The 17,629-nt window shown below is 39.7% G+C and overlaps 1 protein-coding gene across 1 annotated transcript in view; it reads left to right on the top strand.

Annotated features, from left to right (window-relative positions):
* The first annotated feature begins 614 nt into the window (after positions 1-614).
* LMOD3 (leiomodin 3) overlaps positions 615-17,629 on the top strand; it is a 22,713-nt gene continuing 5,698 nt past the window's right edge. The window contains exons 1-3 of the mRNA XM_063115187.1: positions 615-708; positions 1,168-1,487; positions 10,601-11,965. Of these exons, the coding sequence (XP_062971257.1) occupies positions 1,194-1,487; positions 10,601-11,965 (1,659 nt within the window). The 5' untranslated portion in view covers positions 615-708; positions 1,168-1,193. The remainder of the gene's footprint in view (positions 709-1,167; positions 1,488-10,600; positions 11,966-17,629) is intronic.

Here is a 17,629-nt window from a genome sequence, read left to right as displayed (position 1 = left end):
CCCAAACAACCTACTCCTCTCTCCAAAAATATCCAAGGGTTTTGGGTTTTTGTGTATCTTTCCAAGGACATGTTATGCTGCTAAAGTTCATATATGTACATATATTCTTTTCACCCTTTGTCACACAAATAATAGCATGCAATACACTGTTTTGTACCTTGCAATATTGAATAATCTTGTGACCGTGTCATTTCACCCATGTGAGAGTATATCTGGAGGATACATTCCTAAAAGTGGAATTGCTGAGTCGAAGGAAATGTACATTGGTAATTTGGAGAAATATTACCATATTGCCCCCTGAAGTTACAAAAAAAAAAAATCTTCTAACACTTTCTTCTGGTAATTTAATGGTTTAGGTCTTTCTACACTTCACTTTAGATACATTTTATCTGGGCTTAATGGATACTTAATAAGAAAAACAAAATATTTGAAATATTATACTCCTCTGTCAGAGTGGAAATCCAAGTGCTGGTCGTCCCATCTGTTAGATCACAGGATCTAGATGCCAATAAGGACATCTTGGAAAGGTTCAGCTTACACAGCGGATGAATAACATAACAAGACATCTGTTCTACGTGCAGGTTTACTTGCTTGCGAGTCACAGTGTCGTGAAGAGACAAATGCCGAGCTTGGTTTCTACCTTCAAGTGAGTTTTTCACTCCAAAAGAACTCAGATTGCTGATTGGATTTCCCTTCTGAAATTTTTTTGTAAGTTGATTTTATCATTTAAACAAAAAGAAGTGGGCTCCCCTGGAGTATCAGAGTATGTTGGTATGGGTTGCCTGAATTCGTGTGTGGCAATGTGAGGGGATATAGGAAGAAAACGAATTATATTCCTGCAGAGATTCTGTGGACCTGGTACTCAGTGGCGAACAGAAGCAGCTGTACTGAAATGTCAGATGGATTTGCACAGCTGACTCAAGTTGCCGAAAAGAGAGCAGCATAGTAGTACCATAAATTGACCCTGTCCAGCCAAGCTGTGCTTAATATAGATCCAGCTTCAGCTTAGCTGTAGTCACTTCTAGCTGATCAGCAAACACCACCGAGGTTCTTGGGAAAAAATATCTCAAGGGCGTACTGACCGGAGACACTTGTTAACTGGGGGGCCTTCTCGAGGTTTTGTTTCTTCTTTTAAAAAATCATCTGTAATTATTTCTTCTTTTCTAGTAAAATAGAAACATTATAGGAAAAACATGTCAGAGCACAGCAGGAATTCAGACCAAGGAGAACTCCCTGATGATGAGATTGATGAAGATAAAATTTTGGCCAACTTGTCACCCGAAGAGCTGAAAGAATTGCAATCGGAAATGGAAGTCATGGCCCCTGACCCCAACCTTCCCGTGGGAATGATTCAGAAAGATCAAACCGACAAGCCACCGACAGGAAACTTCGACCATAAATCTCTTGTTGATTATATGTATTGGCAAAAGGCATCCAGGCGCATGCTGGAAGACGAGCGCGTTCCTGTCACCTTTGTGCACTCCGAGGTAACCCGGGATTTGTGTACAACAGAGAAATGGCTGCCTGGGACTGGGCTGTCAGATGTTGGGGCTGTAACTATGGTTTCTCAAGACTCCAAAGTTTTGTTCTGTTTTGGTTTTGCCACATCTAGATTAAATCTTAATATTTAATCCTCCTCCAGACTGGAACTTTCAGAAACACCTACATGATATAGTTGTGAGGGGAAAACTGGTAACTTTTTGTAAATGTCTGTTTTTAAAAATTGCTATTGGGTTTGCTGTGTAGGAAAGCCTATATTACATATCGATAACACTTAATAACTCATAACCCAGACAGCAGTTGTCCTTAACTCTTTTTTTTTTTTTTTTTTTTTTTTTGTTGTTGTTGTTGTTGTTTTTGGCTCACAGGGCCCTTTGAGAAGCTGATGAAAGCTCTGTACCCTCTCTCTCTGGCACATCCATACATATGTAATATTTCATATACAATGTGAGAGGTTTCACAGCCCCCCTGAAGTCTAGCCATATACCCTGCAATTAAACCAAGTCAAATAACTGAAAATGTTTAACATTCCCATCATGCATTGGATATTAGTGATGACATTTAGAAAATGACAGATATTAAGCTATTTTAGGGTTTTTCTTGAATGTTTTTGTTTTTTTTTTTTTTTTTTTTTTTTTTTTTTTTTTTTTTTTTTACAATTTTATTTTATTTTATTTTATTTATTTATTTTTTTTTTTAATTTTATTTTGTCGATATACATTGTAGCTGATTAATGCTCCCCATCACCAAAACCTCCCTCCCTCCCCCCTCCCCCCCTCCCCCCCAACAATGTCCTTTCTGTTTGTTTGTTGTATCAACTTCAAATAATTGTGGTTGTTATATCTTCTTCCTCCCCGCCCCCCGGTTTGTGTGTGTATGTGTGTATGTGTGTGTGTGAATTTATATATTAATTTTTAGCTCCCTCCAATAAGTGAGAACATGTGGTATTTCTCTTTCTGTGCCTGACTTGTTTCACTTAATATAATTCTCTCAAGGTCCATCCATGTTGTTGCAAATGGCAGTATTTCATTCGTTTTTATAGCTGAGTAGTATTCCATTGTGTAGATGTACCACATTTTCCGTATCCACTCATCTGATGATGGGCATTTGGGCTGGTTCCAACTCTTGGCTATTGTAAAGAGTGCTGCGATGAACATTGGGGAACAGGTATACCTTCGACTTGATGATTTCCATTCCTCTGGGTATATTCCCAACAGTGGGATGGCTGGGTCGTATGGTAGATCTATTTGCAATTGTTTAAGGAACCTCCATACCATTTTCCATAGAGGCTGCACCATTTTGCAGTCCCACCAACAATGTATGAGAGTTCCTTTTTCTCCGCAGCCTCGCCAGCATTTATCGTTCATAGTCTTTTGGATTTTAGCCATCCTAACTGGGGTTAGATGGTATCTCAATGTGGTTTTGATTTGCATTTCCCGGATGCTGAGTGATGTTGAGCATTTTTTCATATGTCTGTTGGCCATTTGGATATCTTCCTTAGAGAAATGCCTACTTAGCTCTTTTGCCCATTTTTTAATTGGGTTGCTTGTTTTCTTCTTGTAAAGTTGTTTGAGTTCCTTATATATTCTGGATATTAATCCTTTGTCAGATGTATATTTTGCAAATATTTTCTCCCACTCTGTTGGTTGTCTTTTAACTCTTTTAATTGTTTCTTTTGCTGTGCAGAAGCTTTTTAGTTTGATATAATCCCATTTGTTTATTTTTCCTTTGGTTGCCTGTGCTTTTGGGGTCGTATTCATGAAGTCTGTGCCCAGTCCTATTTCCTGAAGTGTTTCCCCTATGTTTTCTTTAAGAAGTTTTATTGTCTCAGGGTGTATATTTAAATCCTTAATCCATTTTGAGTTGATTTTAGTATACGGTGAGAGGTATGGATCTAGTTTCATTCTCCTGCATATCGATATCCAGTTATCCCAGCACCACTTGCTGAAGAGGCAGTCCCTTCCCCAGTGAATAGGTTTCGTGCCTTTGTCAAAGATCAGATGGCAGTAAGTGTGTGGGTTGATTTCTGGATTCTCTATTCTATTCCATTGGTCAGTGTGTCTGTTTTTATGCCAGTACCATACTGTTTTGGTTATTATAGCTTTGTAGTATAGCTTAAAGTCAGGTAGTGTTATGCCTCCAGCTTTATTTTTTTTGCTGAGCATTGCTTTGGCTATTCGTGGTCTTTTATTGTTCCATATAAATGTCTGAATAGTTTTTTCCATTTCTGAGAAAAATGTCTTTGGAATTTTGATGGGGATTGCATTGAATTTGTATATCACTTTGGGTAGTATGGACATTTTCACTATGTTGATTCTTCCAATCCAAGAGCATGGAATATCTTTCCATCTTCTTGTATCCTCTCTAATTTCTCTCAGCAGTGGTTTGTAGTTCTCATTATAGAGATTTTTCACCTCCTTGGTTAACTCAATTCCTAAGTATTTTATTTTTTTGGTGGCTATTGTAAATGGGCAGGCTTTCTTGATTTCTCCTTCTGCATGTTCACTATTGGAGAAAAGAAATGCTACTGATTTTTGTGTGTTGATTTTGTATCCTGCTACTGTGCTGAAATCATTTATCAATTCCAACAGTTTTTTTGTAGAGGTTTTAGGCTGTTCGATATATAGGATCATGTCATCTGCAAACAGGGACAGTTTGACTTCATCTTTTCCAATCTGGATGCCCTTTATTTCCTTCTCTTCTCTGATTGCTCTGGCTAGTACTTCCAACACTATGTTGAATAGGAGTGGTGAGAGTGGGCATCCTTGTCTAGTGCCTGTTCTTAAAGGAAAAGCTTTCAGCTTTTCCCCATTCAGGATGATATTGGCAGTGGGTTTGTCATATATGGCTTTAATTATGTTGAGATACTTTCCCTCTATACCTAACTTATTGAGGGTCTTTGTCATGAATGAGTGCTGAACTTTATCAAATGCTTTTTCAGCATCTATCGAGATGATCATATGGTCCTTGTGTTTGAGTTTATTAATATGGTGTATCACATTTATTGATTTGCGTATGTTGAACCAACCTTGCATCCCTGGGATGAATCCCACTTGATCGTGATGAATAATTTTTCGTATGTGTTGCTGTATTCTGTTTGCTAGTATTTTAGTGAGGATTTTTGCATCTATATTCATCAAGGATATCGGCCTGTAGTTTTCTTTTTTGGTTATATCTTTACCTGGTTTTGGTATCAGGATGATGTTTGCTTCATAGAATGAGTTTGGGAGATTTGCGTCCGTTTCAATCTTTTGGAATAGTTTGTAAAGAATCGGTGTCAATTCCTCTTTGAATGTTTGGTAAAATTCTGCTGTGAATCCATCTGGTCCTGGGCTTTTCTTTGTTGGGAGCCTTCTGATAACAGCTTCAATCTCCTTTATTGTTATTGGTCTGTTCAGATTTTCTACGTCTTCACGGTTCAGTTTTGGGAGCTTGTGTGTGTCCAGAAATTTATCCATTTCCTCCAGATTTTCAAATTTGTTGGCGTACAGTTGTTTATAGTAGTCTCGAATGATTCCTTGTATTTCAGATGAATCAGTTGTAATATCGCCTTTTTCATTTCTAATTTTTGTTATTTGAGTCTTCTCTCTTCTTTTTTTTGTTAGCCATGCTAATGGTTTGTCAGTTTTATTTATCTTTTCAAAAAACCAACTTTTTGATTCGTTGATCTTTTGAATTGTTTTTTGGTTTTCAATTTCATTCAGTTCTGCTCTGATCTTAATGATTTCTTTCCGTCTGCTAACTTTAGGATTGGATTGTTCTTGTTTTTCTAGTTCTTTAAGGTGAAGTGTTAGGTTGTTCACTTGCCATCTTTCCATTCTTCTGAAGTGAGCATTTAATGCAATAAATTTTCCCCTCAATACTGCTTTTGCAGTATCCCACAGGTTTTGGTATGATGTATCATTGTTTTCATTAGTTTCAATAAACTTTTTGATTTCCTGCTTGATTTCTTCTTGGACCCATATGTCATTAAGTAGAATGCTGTTTAATTTCCATGTGTTTGTATAGTTTCCAGAGTTTTGTTTGTTATTAATTTCTAGTTTTAATCCATTGTGGTCTGAGAAGATACATGGGATAATTCCAATTTTTTTGAATTTACTGAGACTTGATTTGTGACCTAATATGTGATCTATCCTGGAGAATGATCCATGTGCTAATGAGAAGAATGAATATTCTGAGGTTGTTGGGTGGAATGTTCTGTAGATATCTGCCAATTCCAATTGGTCTAGAGTCTTGTTTAGATCTTGTGTTTCTCTACTGATTCTTTGCCTAGATGATCTGTCTAATATTGACAGTGGAGTGTTCAGGTCCCCTGCTATTATGGTATTAGTGTCTATTTCCTTCTTTAGGTCTAATAGAGTTTGTTTTATAAATCTGGCTGCTCCAACATTGGGTGCGTACATATTTATGATTGTTATGTCTTCTTGATGGATCAGTCCTTTTATCATTAAGTAGTGTCCCTCATTGTCTCTTTTTATGGTTTTTAGTTTAAAGTCTATTTTGTCAGATATAAGAATAGCCACTCCAGCTCGTTTTTCTTTTCTGTTTGCATGGTAAATCTTTTTCCATCCTTTCACTCTTAGTCTGTGTGAATCTTTATGGGTGAGGTGGGTCTCTTGTAGGCAGCATATAGTTGGGTCCTGTTTTTTGATCCAGTCAGCCAGTCTGTGTCTTTTAATTGGGGAATTTAAGCCTTTAACATTAAGAGTTGTTATTGAAAGGTGTTGATTTATTCCTAGCATTTTATTGGTTGTTTGGTTGTCTTAGGTGTCTTTTGTTCCTTGCTTTCTGATTTACTGTTTGGTTTCTTTGTTTGTTGGTTCCTTAGGTTGTAGATAGTGTTTTTGTTAGCTTGTTTTCTCTTCATGAATGCCATTTTTATTGTACTAGCGGGTTTAGATTTTTCTTAGGTTTTTATGGCAGTGGTAGTTATTTTTCAGGAACCAAACCCAGTACTCCCTTGAGGATTTCTTGTAAGGGTGGTCTTGTGGTGGTGAACTCCCGCAGTTTTTGTTTGTCTGAGAAATATACTATTTGCCCCTCATTTCGGAAGGATAGCCTTGCAGGGTAGAGTATTCTTGGCTGGCAATCTTTGTCTTTTAGTATTTTGAAAATATCATCCCATTCCTTTCTAGCTTTTAGGGTTTGTGATGAAAAGTCTGATGTTAACCTGATTGGGGCTCCCTTATAGGTGATTTGACGCTTCTCTCTTGCAGCTTTTAAGATTCTCTCTTTGTCTCTGAGTTTTGCCAATTTGACTATGACATGTCTTGGAGAAGGCCTTTTTGGGTTGAATACGTTTGGAGATCGTTGAGCTTCCTGGATCTGAAGATCTGTGATTTTTCCTATACCTGGGAAGTTTTCTGCCACTATTTTTTTGAATATGTTTTCAATGGAATCTCCATTTTCTTCCCCTTCTGGAATACCCATGACTCGGATATTTGAGCGCTTGAGGTTGTCTGATATCTCTCTCAGATTTTCTTCCATGTCCTTGATTCTTTTTTCTTTCTTTTTGTCTGCTTGTGTTATTTCAAACAGCCCATCTTCAAGTTCAGAGGTTCTCTCTTCAACTTCGACAAGCCTGCTGGTTAAACTCTCCGTTGTGTTTTTTATTTCGCTGAATAACTTCTTCAGTTCAGCAAGTTCTGCTACATTTTTTTTCAGGACATTGATTTCCTTGTATATTTCCTCTTTCAGATCCTGTATACTTTTCCTCATTTCATCATGATGTCTAGCTGAGTTTTCTTGTATCTCATTCAGTTTCCTTAGAATTATCACTCGAAATTCCTTGTCAGTTATTTCAAGGGCTTCTTGTTCTATAGGATCTAGAGTATGAGATTTATTAACTTTTGGTGGTGTACTTTCTTGATTTTTTGTATTTCTGGTGTCTTTTTTTTGGTGTTTATTCATTGTTGCAGGGGGTTTCACAGTCCACCGGTTTAAGACTAATGACTAACTAGGATGTTGCTGTGGTTGCCAATTTGGTATGGCTCCCGCCGTGACTGCTCAGTTGGCCTCTAGTGTCTTGTGTGTGTGGTTGCCTCGGGTCTTGGGCTTCTCCGGGGATCCACCTTTCTGGTCAGCTTGTACTCTGCTGGGCTGGTGGATCACGTACCACAGGGTGTGTGATCTCTGTTGAGCTTTCACTTTCTGTACAGGACTTCTCCCCTTTCCGTGTGCTCTGGCCCAGGCTGTTAGATCGTGCAGTGGCGACCCCACCGGGTGTGTGGTTTCTGTCGAGACTCCGCCTCCCTGGCCGCACGTCACCCCCCTCTGTGAACACTGTGCTGGGCTGGGGCGTGTCTTCTGCACCCCTCGTCTATCAGCTGGGCCTTCAAGACCCTGCTCAGCACCGCCTCGCCCAGGAAGTCTACCAGGTTTCTGCTAGGCACAGACGACCGGTCTCTCTGGGTGCCTTTGTAGCACTGTGTAGATCTTTCTCGGGTCTTGTTCACCTTTGTATCCCCCCGGTATAAACCGAGTCTAGTGCCCGCCTGCAGCCTGCTCTCCGGCAGGTTCAAGCGGACCTGGGAACTCTCCTACCGCACTATTCCCAACCAGAAATTCGTTAGGCTTTTTTCCAAACTGGTGGTCGCAGAGATGGTATCTGCCTCCCAGTAACAGGAAGTTTACCGGGGCCAGAGTCCAGGGTGTGGTGGAGTGACAGTCGGCCCGCCCGTACTTCCTAGCCCTCCCAAAACTGGTCGGGACGCCCCACACCCCCAGCCCTGCCAGAGAACCGTGGAGGGAGTGGGAGAGGAGGTCGGCCCGCAGGGTCCGGAAATCCCCGCGCCAGGCCAAGCAAATGGGCTCAGTGATGGCCGAGCGGGGCGGAGCTGCCCGCACCTGGGAAAATGGAGGCAGCACCGGGGCAAGGAGTGGCCTGGTGGTGCAGGCGGGGAGCCGCGTGGGCATCCACCCCCCGAACAGAGCTTTGCCAGGGATCACTCACAGTGCTGTGCCAGGTCGGGCGCTCGCTCTGTCTCTGGTTTGTTGCCTTCCGTGTTCTCGGCGCTGCCGCCTCGGGCTGTTCAGTCGCGGCGCCGCTCGGGCGCTCCCAGGAGTCTTCTTTAATGCCGGCCTGAAATCTCGAATCCTGGATAGGGCAGCTGGCCGCCTTCAGTGCGGCCCCAGCCTCCGGGATCCTGGCTGCATCCACAGCAGCCCTGGCGCCGTGTTCCCTGTTTCAAGACTCGCTTTTGCAGCTAAGAATCAGTTCTTTTCCTGCTCCACACTTCAAAGCTGTTGCCTGTAAATGAGGCAGCCTCTCCTGCCGGGGGCAAAGTGGCGTTGAGCCCCCACGACCGGCCAGCAGCAGCAGTCCTCCCTTAAGAGATGGCCAGAGGAAGGTCCACAAGTTTCCCGGCTGCCTGAGGCCCAGTGGCCACCTTTTCCACCTCAGCTACTCCGCGCCAGCCGCCGCAGCCGCCGCCATCTTGAAACCGACTCTCTGAATGTTTTTAATGTAATAACTAGAACTGTTAACTCTACAAATTTATTACATATCAGCATAATTTTGTCACTGTTCCGCTTAAAAAAATGACTTAGCAAAAAGAGAACATTGATTTCCCCCCCAGATAAAGTCTCTTTCAGTTATGCCTGCTGTTATAGATGTATTTTGTCACATTACTATCATGCTTGCTGTAATTAAGGAAAGTTTCACGGTCATGAAAGTTTAAACACGTACTGAGCTCAAGAAAATAAATCACTGGCTTGATCAGGTTAGAGTTTAAGGTATAATTTGTGAACATGTTACAATTGGAGGTCAATGGATTAAAAGCCAATTCTATATGAACGCTGATTTGATTTTTTTAAAAAAAATGACAGTATTTTTAACATTTTTTTCTTCCTCTGGTAGAATTTAAACAGCTTAATAGTTATCTCCCCCTGCTGGCACCGATGAGAAATGCAATGGTGAAAGCTTTAGGGGGTTAAGATGACTATTGTCAACTTCAGTTCTAACCTGTAATACAAGGGGCCTTCAAAAGGTTCATGGAAAGATTTGTATTATCTTTTAATTTCATTTTCCCACAAATTTTTTGAAGTCACGAGCATTAAGATTAAGTCCTTGCTTAGATGAATCTGTGTCTCAGACTGCTACAACAGCTTTCAAAGTGACACCTCTGAGGTACACATATTGTATAGAAAAGTGTGATAATTGGTGTGCAAGAATCTAATAAACATTATTGACAGAAGACTGTCATTTCCCTTCCCAGACTAAGTAGTTATTTCTAAAGTTCTGCATAATTCTCTTCCATTGTATAGTTGGCTCTGCACCCTAGGCACTTGCCTTCATAAAAGACTGAACATGAGCATATCCCTGGAGTAGCCAGGGCACTTTTTGCAGAGCTGAGGAGACAAAATCAAAATCAAAGTTTAAAAAAAACACATTCCAAAACATCAAACTGCTCTTAGTCTCCCCACATTATGTTATGTTCTCAGGGAAATTTGACGTACATGCTATACTGCATTAGCAGACATTTTAGGAATATAAATGTTAGTTCGGGCCATAAGAAAATTATCATGTAACCCAGGGCTGTTGAATACAAAGATGCCTATTCAGCTAAATACAAAACAAAGACTTTAATATATCAATAAACAACTCTATAATGTCTTCAAAACAAATAAAATAGCATCTTCTGGAATTGAACAGTATTTTAAGAAACAATATGGAATCTGAAAACAAAATTAACTAGGTTTCATTTTAATATGTGGGATGATGTAAACATAGCTACAAATGTGTGTGTCTACAAAAGTCATATTTATTTTGCCTGTATTTGTTGACACAACTAATATGTGTGCTTTGTAAAAAAACAAAAGCGAAAAAACCTCAAACACTCTAGAATTATATAATCTAAAAAGTTCCCCTCCTCAGAGTTTTCTTAGTGGTTCTCTCCCTTCCTCAGAAAAATGGCTAATTTGGTAAACATTTCAACTGATTTTTTTCCTGTATGTGTATAAACCTTTATATATCATATGTGTGTTTATACATATACACACACATGCCAATGAAATAATACTTATTATCTCCATTAGATATTGCTCTATTTCATATTTCTTCCCTGTTATGTATTCTGACTCTCATAAACCTTTCTTTTAGGAAAACACTCAAGAACAGCATGAAGAAATAGGCAAAGGTAATAAAAACATGTCCCAATTTTTAAAAGAAATGCTCAATAGTGAAATAGCTGCAAATAAGAGAGCTTCAAAGGACAGCAACAATGTCCAAGAAACAGGTGATGACCATGATGAAGATGAAGATGGAGATGAAGACGAAGATGATGAAGGAGAAGATGATGAAGAAAGTGACGACAAAACAAACACAGATGAGGAAGAGGAAGCAAAAGAGCAAACCAGAAACTGCGAGAGCAATTGCCAACTGGCAACAAATAAAGCATTAGAAGAACAGACAGCCAGACCAGAGGCCCAGGAAAAAAGTGAGAAAAAAATATCAAAATTAGATCCAAAGAAGTTAGCTCTAGATACTAGTTTTTTGAAGGTAAGTGCAAGGCCTTCAGGAAACCAAACAGACCTGGATGGCAGCTTGAGGCGCGTCAGACAAAATGATCCTGCCATGAAGGAACTCAACCTGAACAACATTGAAAACATCCCCAGGGAAATGCTCCTGGACTTTGTCAATGCCATGAAGAAAAACAAACACATCAAGACGTTCAGTTTAGCGAATGTGGGTGCCGATGAGAATGTAGCGTTTGCCTTGGCCAACATGTTGCGTGAAAACAGGAGTATTACCACGCTCAACATCGAGTCCAATTTCATCACAGGTAAAGGAATAGTGGCCATCATGAGGTGTCTCCAGTTTAACGAGACACTAACCGAACTTCGCTTTCACAATCAGAGGCACATGTTGGGCCACCAAGCTGAAATGGAAATATCCAGGCTGTTGAAGGCCAATGACACTCTCCTGAAGATGGGCTACCATTTTGAGCTTCCCGGGCCCAGAATGGTGGTGACCAATCTGCTCACCAGGAATCAGGATAAACAAAGGCAGAAAAGACAAGAAGAACAAAAACAGCAGCAACTCAAAGAGCAGAGGAAGTTAATAGCCATATTGGAGAATGGGTTGGGGCTGCCCCCTGGGATGTGGGAGAGGTTGGGAGGACCGATGACAGATGCCCAAATGCAGGAGTTCCTCCAGCCTCCTCCTCAACCTCCCCACCCCCAAGCAGTCCCCTTTAGTCGAAGAAACGAAATGATGAAAAAGCCATCGCAGGCTCCGCAGTACAGGACCGACCCTGACTCCTTCCAGATCGTGAAGCTAAAAAGAATCCAGCGCAAATCACGGATGCCCGAAGCCAGAGAACCACCCGAAAAAACCAACCTCAAAGATGTGATCAGAACACTCAGACCGGTGCCGAGGAACAGGCCACCCCCGTTGGTGGAAATCACTCCCAGAGATCAGCTTTTGAATGACATTCGTCAGAGCAACGTCGCCTATCTTAAACCTGTAAGTAGAAGGAGGGAGAAATGGTGAACAAGCACCACAATGAATGTGTCTCAACTCTGTTCCCTGTTTGCTAAATTTAACACAGGGAGCTACTCACTAACTGTGGCTAACTGGGGGAAGCCAGTGAGTGTTACCAGTAGATCTAAATCACTGGCTATCCCTGGGGACATACTCCTTTCTGGCTTCTGTAATAATAATATTAGCAGCTAACATTTACTGAGCACTTACTAAAGCCTGAGTCACTCTATGAATTAACTCATAATCGTCTTAGCCCTGTGAGGTAGGTACTGTTACTCTTCCCATTTTATAAAAAGGAGACTGAGGCTTAGAGACGTTAATAACATGTCTAGGAGACACAGCTACGAGGCGGTAGAGCTGACATTGAACCCAGTTCTGGGTCCAGGGTCAAGCTTTGTTCATGCTGCTCTTCTGAACCCTCCAAGTGCATACTCAAAATAGCAACATTCCAGCCACACAGAGCTGACACTCAGAGATCCCCAGGAGCCTGCTGTGAGGAAAAAATAAGAAGGAGGCGTAGTTAGGCCAGTCATTTATAGATAACTGAATGCTTCCAAAATGCTTAGAAACAGTTGGTTCTTTTCTAGTAGATGAAGAGAGACTACCTGCAATTGTATTTACTACACTCTTCACTTTTAGGAGGTGGACAAATGGCAGACTTCAAGTTAGCATTAATTGAATCTATGAATTAATGGAGTTTTAAAATATTTTACTATTATTTCAGTTTCAATATTTACTGTGATTCACTATTACTGCTGGTAAGTGAAAAAGTTCTATTCCTTGCATCTTAGGTTGTAGAAATGAAATTTTTTTGGTCATTATTATGATGACATTTATAGAAGCTGAGAGATGTGTTTAATAGTCACAGATGATTGATAATTATGTATTATTTTAAAATCTCATGTAATGTAACCGAGTTTACATTAACAGAATAATCCATATATTATTTCATCATATAAATTCACAAATGGTTCAAGACATGTTAAACAAATATCTATGCAAGCTTGTTCTTTTTCTACTTTAAGGAGCTTTATATTCTAAAATAAGATTGTTATTACTTGTTCATACATATACATATGTATGTCTCTTATTCCCATCTCCTAATAAATGCAGATTTATCAATATTTCATTCTTCTAAATCAAAGATGACTTTCATCTATGATTTAGAGGGACTCTGATTCTTCCTGGAATCAGACGGTCACATGAAGTCAGGCAAAGGTGTTTTGTCCGCCCTTGAGCATAACATCGAGACTTTCTGCACCTGCTCTTCTGCAGGCAGCCAGACCTCCGCTGGATGTTGAGAGAAACTAACTCTATCACTTCCGTAACCAGTCACTGACAAAGAATATCCAAGCCGCCTTGGTGGCTATATAGTCAGAAAGTAACAGTCTGAAAAGAATGACGAGGAGTCTTTTTTAAAATCTGCATTAAAGGTGGCATGTGGATTCAAAGTAGAAGATCCTCTGGAAGTACAAATGAGCACCTGAACCAACTCCATGGCTTCTGAGGGAATGTTCTACTGAGCAAATCCACTTTCCCTGAGTCTATTCCATTCCATCCACTCGCTTATTCATTAATGCAACAAATACCTATGTCAGGCACCATGAGAAGTGTCAGGGATACAGTGGTGGATAAGTCAGGTACAGTCTCAATCTCACAGAGCTTATAATGTAAGTTTTATAATTTTCAGGGTCAAGATCCTTTGCCTTTACTCAACTGAGAACACGTTAGTATTGAGTCTAGATCCTAGAGCAAAAGCCATTAAAATAAATCCATGATGATAATTGCAAGAACACAACACCCTACTAAGTACTACATTTTTCATATTTGCATCAGATCTAAAATGCTATCAATTTTAAGTGTGCTTGACTTGTTTTTTTTTTTTAAATAAACTAACAAAGAAAACCATTCTGCAAAGTAAACTCTGACATGCTTTTTGATTGACAATCCTGCATTTCAGCTTTAAAATGGCTTTTATCTATTCTGAGATACTGGAAATTTCTCCTGCGTTCGGTTGCCTGGCTTGGCCTGCGAAAGGCATCTTTTTGCATGCATCTCAGTTACAAAGTGCCACACAACTTCATCTATTTGGTTGTATAAAATGCTCTGCAAGAATACTGTGAAAATGCATCATTCCACTGATGAAAGTTTGCTTCGCTAATATCAATTTGCTCCCCGCTGCTCTGTTTCTGTGCCTTTCTGTGTACACAATAAATTTCTGCTTTAAAGCCAAATCACAGTGTAATTTTTTAAGACATTTTAAATTTTGTATATTTTCATTTTGAAATCATTTTAGACTTACAGAAGTTAAAAAATGTACAGAGAATTCTTACCTACCCATCGCATTTTACCACATTTGCTTTATCATTCTGTAGAAGATATTTTAAGTGACAGTACATTTGCATGTGTGTGGTACCCACAGGGCACATAACTCAGTGGAAGTGATTATAGTGTGAATAACTGTGATGTGTTCGCATTAATGTCTGCAGCTGGCTGTTGAAAAACACCATCTGAAGATGCATTCTGATTTCAGAGCTTTTGAAACATCACAAAATGTGCATCTTATACTCAATGAAATACTGCAAACACCATGAGTGGTGACAGCACAAGATCCCAGCAGAATGGGCTATTTTAGCCAATCAAATGAAACATGACAATGCTCACGTGATACAGGTGAAAGGAAAGGTTTTTTGTGTTTGGGGCAGGCAGAGATCCAAACCCTTGGGTTTTCAAGAATGAGGTTAAAATTAAAACAAAATTTTGAAATCTTGTGATTTTTTTTTTCTTTACTGATATTGCTAACTAGAATACTGATTTTCAAAAACATACTTAGGAGTTATTTACTCTTAAATAGTAGTTATTTTCCTCTCTTGAGTTGGAAATATTATTTTTGTATCTTCTAGAACATATCCCAATAATCAATTCGTGTTTTTAAAAAAGTTCTTTTTATTATTATTATTATTTTAATGCTTCTTCTCTCCCCATCCCATGCTTCTGGCCTGGGATCCCCGAAATGAAGAGGTTTGCAAAGAATAAAGGAAAATCTGTAGACTTGCTTAGTTCAAATGCTACCTCCTCCAAGAAATTACCCATTCAATTCATGTTAAGAGAAATTTACACTGTGGGCCAGGCACTGAAAACTGGCAAACTACAGACCAGATCTGCAGGCCTGTTTTATGTGGCTTAGGTATTGTATAAATTTTTAAATGTCACATAAATTCCAGATCTCTGGAACCACTTGAAACATCGGATCTGGCCACACTGGGTTTGCATTTGCATGGGACAAAGTGTCTGTTCTGTGTGTTGGCTTCTCCCTTAAGGCAGAGAGTGGACTCTCCAGTTTTTTCTCTTTTGCCCTACGTCCTTGCACCAGCATGCTTCACTCATTTACATTACTTATTTGGCTCCTGTGGAATTTCTTAGTTTGCTCTTCTTTTTAGCTATGTCTTTAAGGTCTTTGTCTTGTCTAACAAACTGAATTTATTAGATAACGACTAATTTATCTCCCTATGAGTTAATAACTTTGAAATAATATGATACCAGCACAAAGCAAAGACTTTAGGCTTACACAGGCTTATCACTCCCTAACAAATGGATGCTTTCCTTTCATCTTCAAAATTTTTTTTTGGTCTGCTTACTGTGTGCCATCCTGGATGAGTATTTGTACTTTTTACTGAGATAAAATCCCATTTGCAGCAACTGTTTAATTCACTGCGGCCAACTGCATTTATATCATATCCAAGTTTCTGTGACAATCAAATAAGGTAACTATTTTAACATTCACTTAATTTTACTTAGGGCTCCCTTACATATATCTGGACTGCTCCCCGCCGGTTGGCTAAAGACATTGCTAAATTTCTCCTCCAGAAAGACTTCAGAATAGTAATATCATAAGTAGCCATAGTTGGCCAAAAACTCCATGACACATTAGTAGTTGTTATGATTATGGAACTTAAGATTATAGACTCTTGACCTTCATCTTCATCTCTGGCCATTTCTTCTTTGCCTCAATTTACAAGATGATCTTTCTCTTTAACCAGTTCTCTAGATTCTATCCTTTAGCAATTTTCTCCTCTTTCCCATCTTTTTCCTTTGTTTCAATATCATGTAATCTAGGACAACCCCCAAATCTCCCTTTCCCTTTAGATTACTCCGGGTTTTCTTAGCATCTTTATTCAATCTTTCCCCAAACCAAGCTTTTTACTTTTAGGCCTGGTTGTTGTTTCTGGTTCCCAGTTTCCCATCCTCTCAAGCATTCAAGTCTAAAATCCAGCAGCATTATCTTCAACTTCTGTTTTTCTTCTCCCCCTCTCCTTTTTTTTGGGGGGGGGGGGTTGCCTCCAAAAAAGGAACCAGTAGAATCCACAAGAGCCAAAGCCAGCCCAATGTAGATCGTAGCTTTGAAACGTTATGATTCTTAAAAAGGGCATCTCCATGGGAAAAAGAACCAATGTAATATTTCAAGCTCATCTCAAAAGATCTTATATAGTCCAGGAATTATATAGACCTGAAATCGCCTTCCTTTAATATCTAGTGGAAAAAAGAGTTTTTCATATACAACTTTTCTAAAGTCTATACAATAGTCCCCCCTTATCTGTGGTTTCACTTTCCACAGTTTTAGTTACCCAGGGTACAGTACAATAAGATATTTTGAGAGAGAGCCCGCATTCACTTAACTTTTATTACAGTATATTGTTATAATTATTCTATCTTATTATTAGTTATTCTTAATCTCTTACCATGCTTAATTTATAAATTATATTATAGGTATGTATGCACAGGAGAAAACAGTACATGTGTATATAAGTTCGGTATTATCTGTGGTTTCAGGCATTCACTGGGAGTCTTGGACTATGTTCCCCATGGACAAGGGGGGACTACACTAAAGAAAGTGGTTCTTAACTTTAGTGTGCATCAAAATAATCTGGAAGGCTAAATACAGACAACTGAGCCCACTCCCTGAGTCTCTGATTCAATAGGTCTTGGATGGGGCCTGGGAATTTGCATTTCTGACAAATTTCCTGGTGATGCTGATGCTGCTTATTTGGGGACCACATTTTGACCATGACTCTGACATCGATGGCAAACCACATCTCCTGATATTTCCCCTGAAGGACCTTGCTTTCCTGCCTCCATACCACCCTCTGCCTAAACTTACCTTTCTTCTGTCTCTGTCTGTTGAAATCTATCCAGTTTCCAAGGCTTGGCTCAAGTACTACTTCTTACACACAAAAACAAAACATCAGTAGTACTCTTCCTGTATATTTCCATTACCTTTTATCCAAACCTTTTATAGCACCTCCCACATTCTGCTTCAGGTTTAGAGCCCTTAAGAACACAGGGTAGGTCTCCTGTTAGATTCTGAGTTCCTTGAGGCAGGTTTTCCTCTTCTTTATGCTGGACACCCACTGAGGTGTTGGCCCAGAGCAGGAACTCAATGTAGGTGTGCCGAATCAAATAACCCCTGCTGAAATGGGTCTCCCCAACCTGCCCCATCTCCCAGTCTCTATGAGTATGTAATGCTACACACACAAACACACACACACACAGTGCAAACCACACACACTTTTTAAAAAACCTAATTTTAACTAACAAGTGAAGGGGAAAGGGGCTCCCTAACAATAACACAAGTCAATTCTTTCCTTT

The sequence above is a fragment of the Cynocephalus volans genome, chromosome 11, assembly GCF_027409185.1.
Source record: "Cynocephalus volans isolate mCynVol1 chromosome 11, mCynVol1.pri, whole genome shotgun sequence".
Classification (NCBI taxonomy): domain Eukaryota; kingdom Metazoa; phylum Chordata; class Mammalia; order Dermoptera; family Cynocephalidae; genus Cynocephalus; species Cynocephalus volans.
This window is presented reverse-complemented; position numbering and strand designations above follow the sequence as displayed.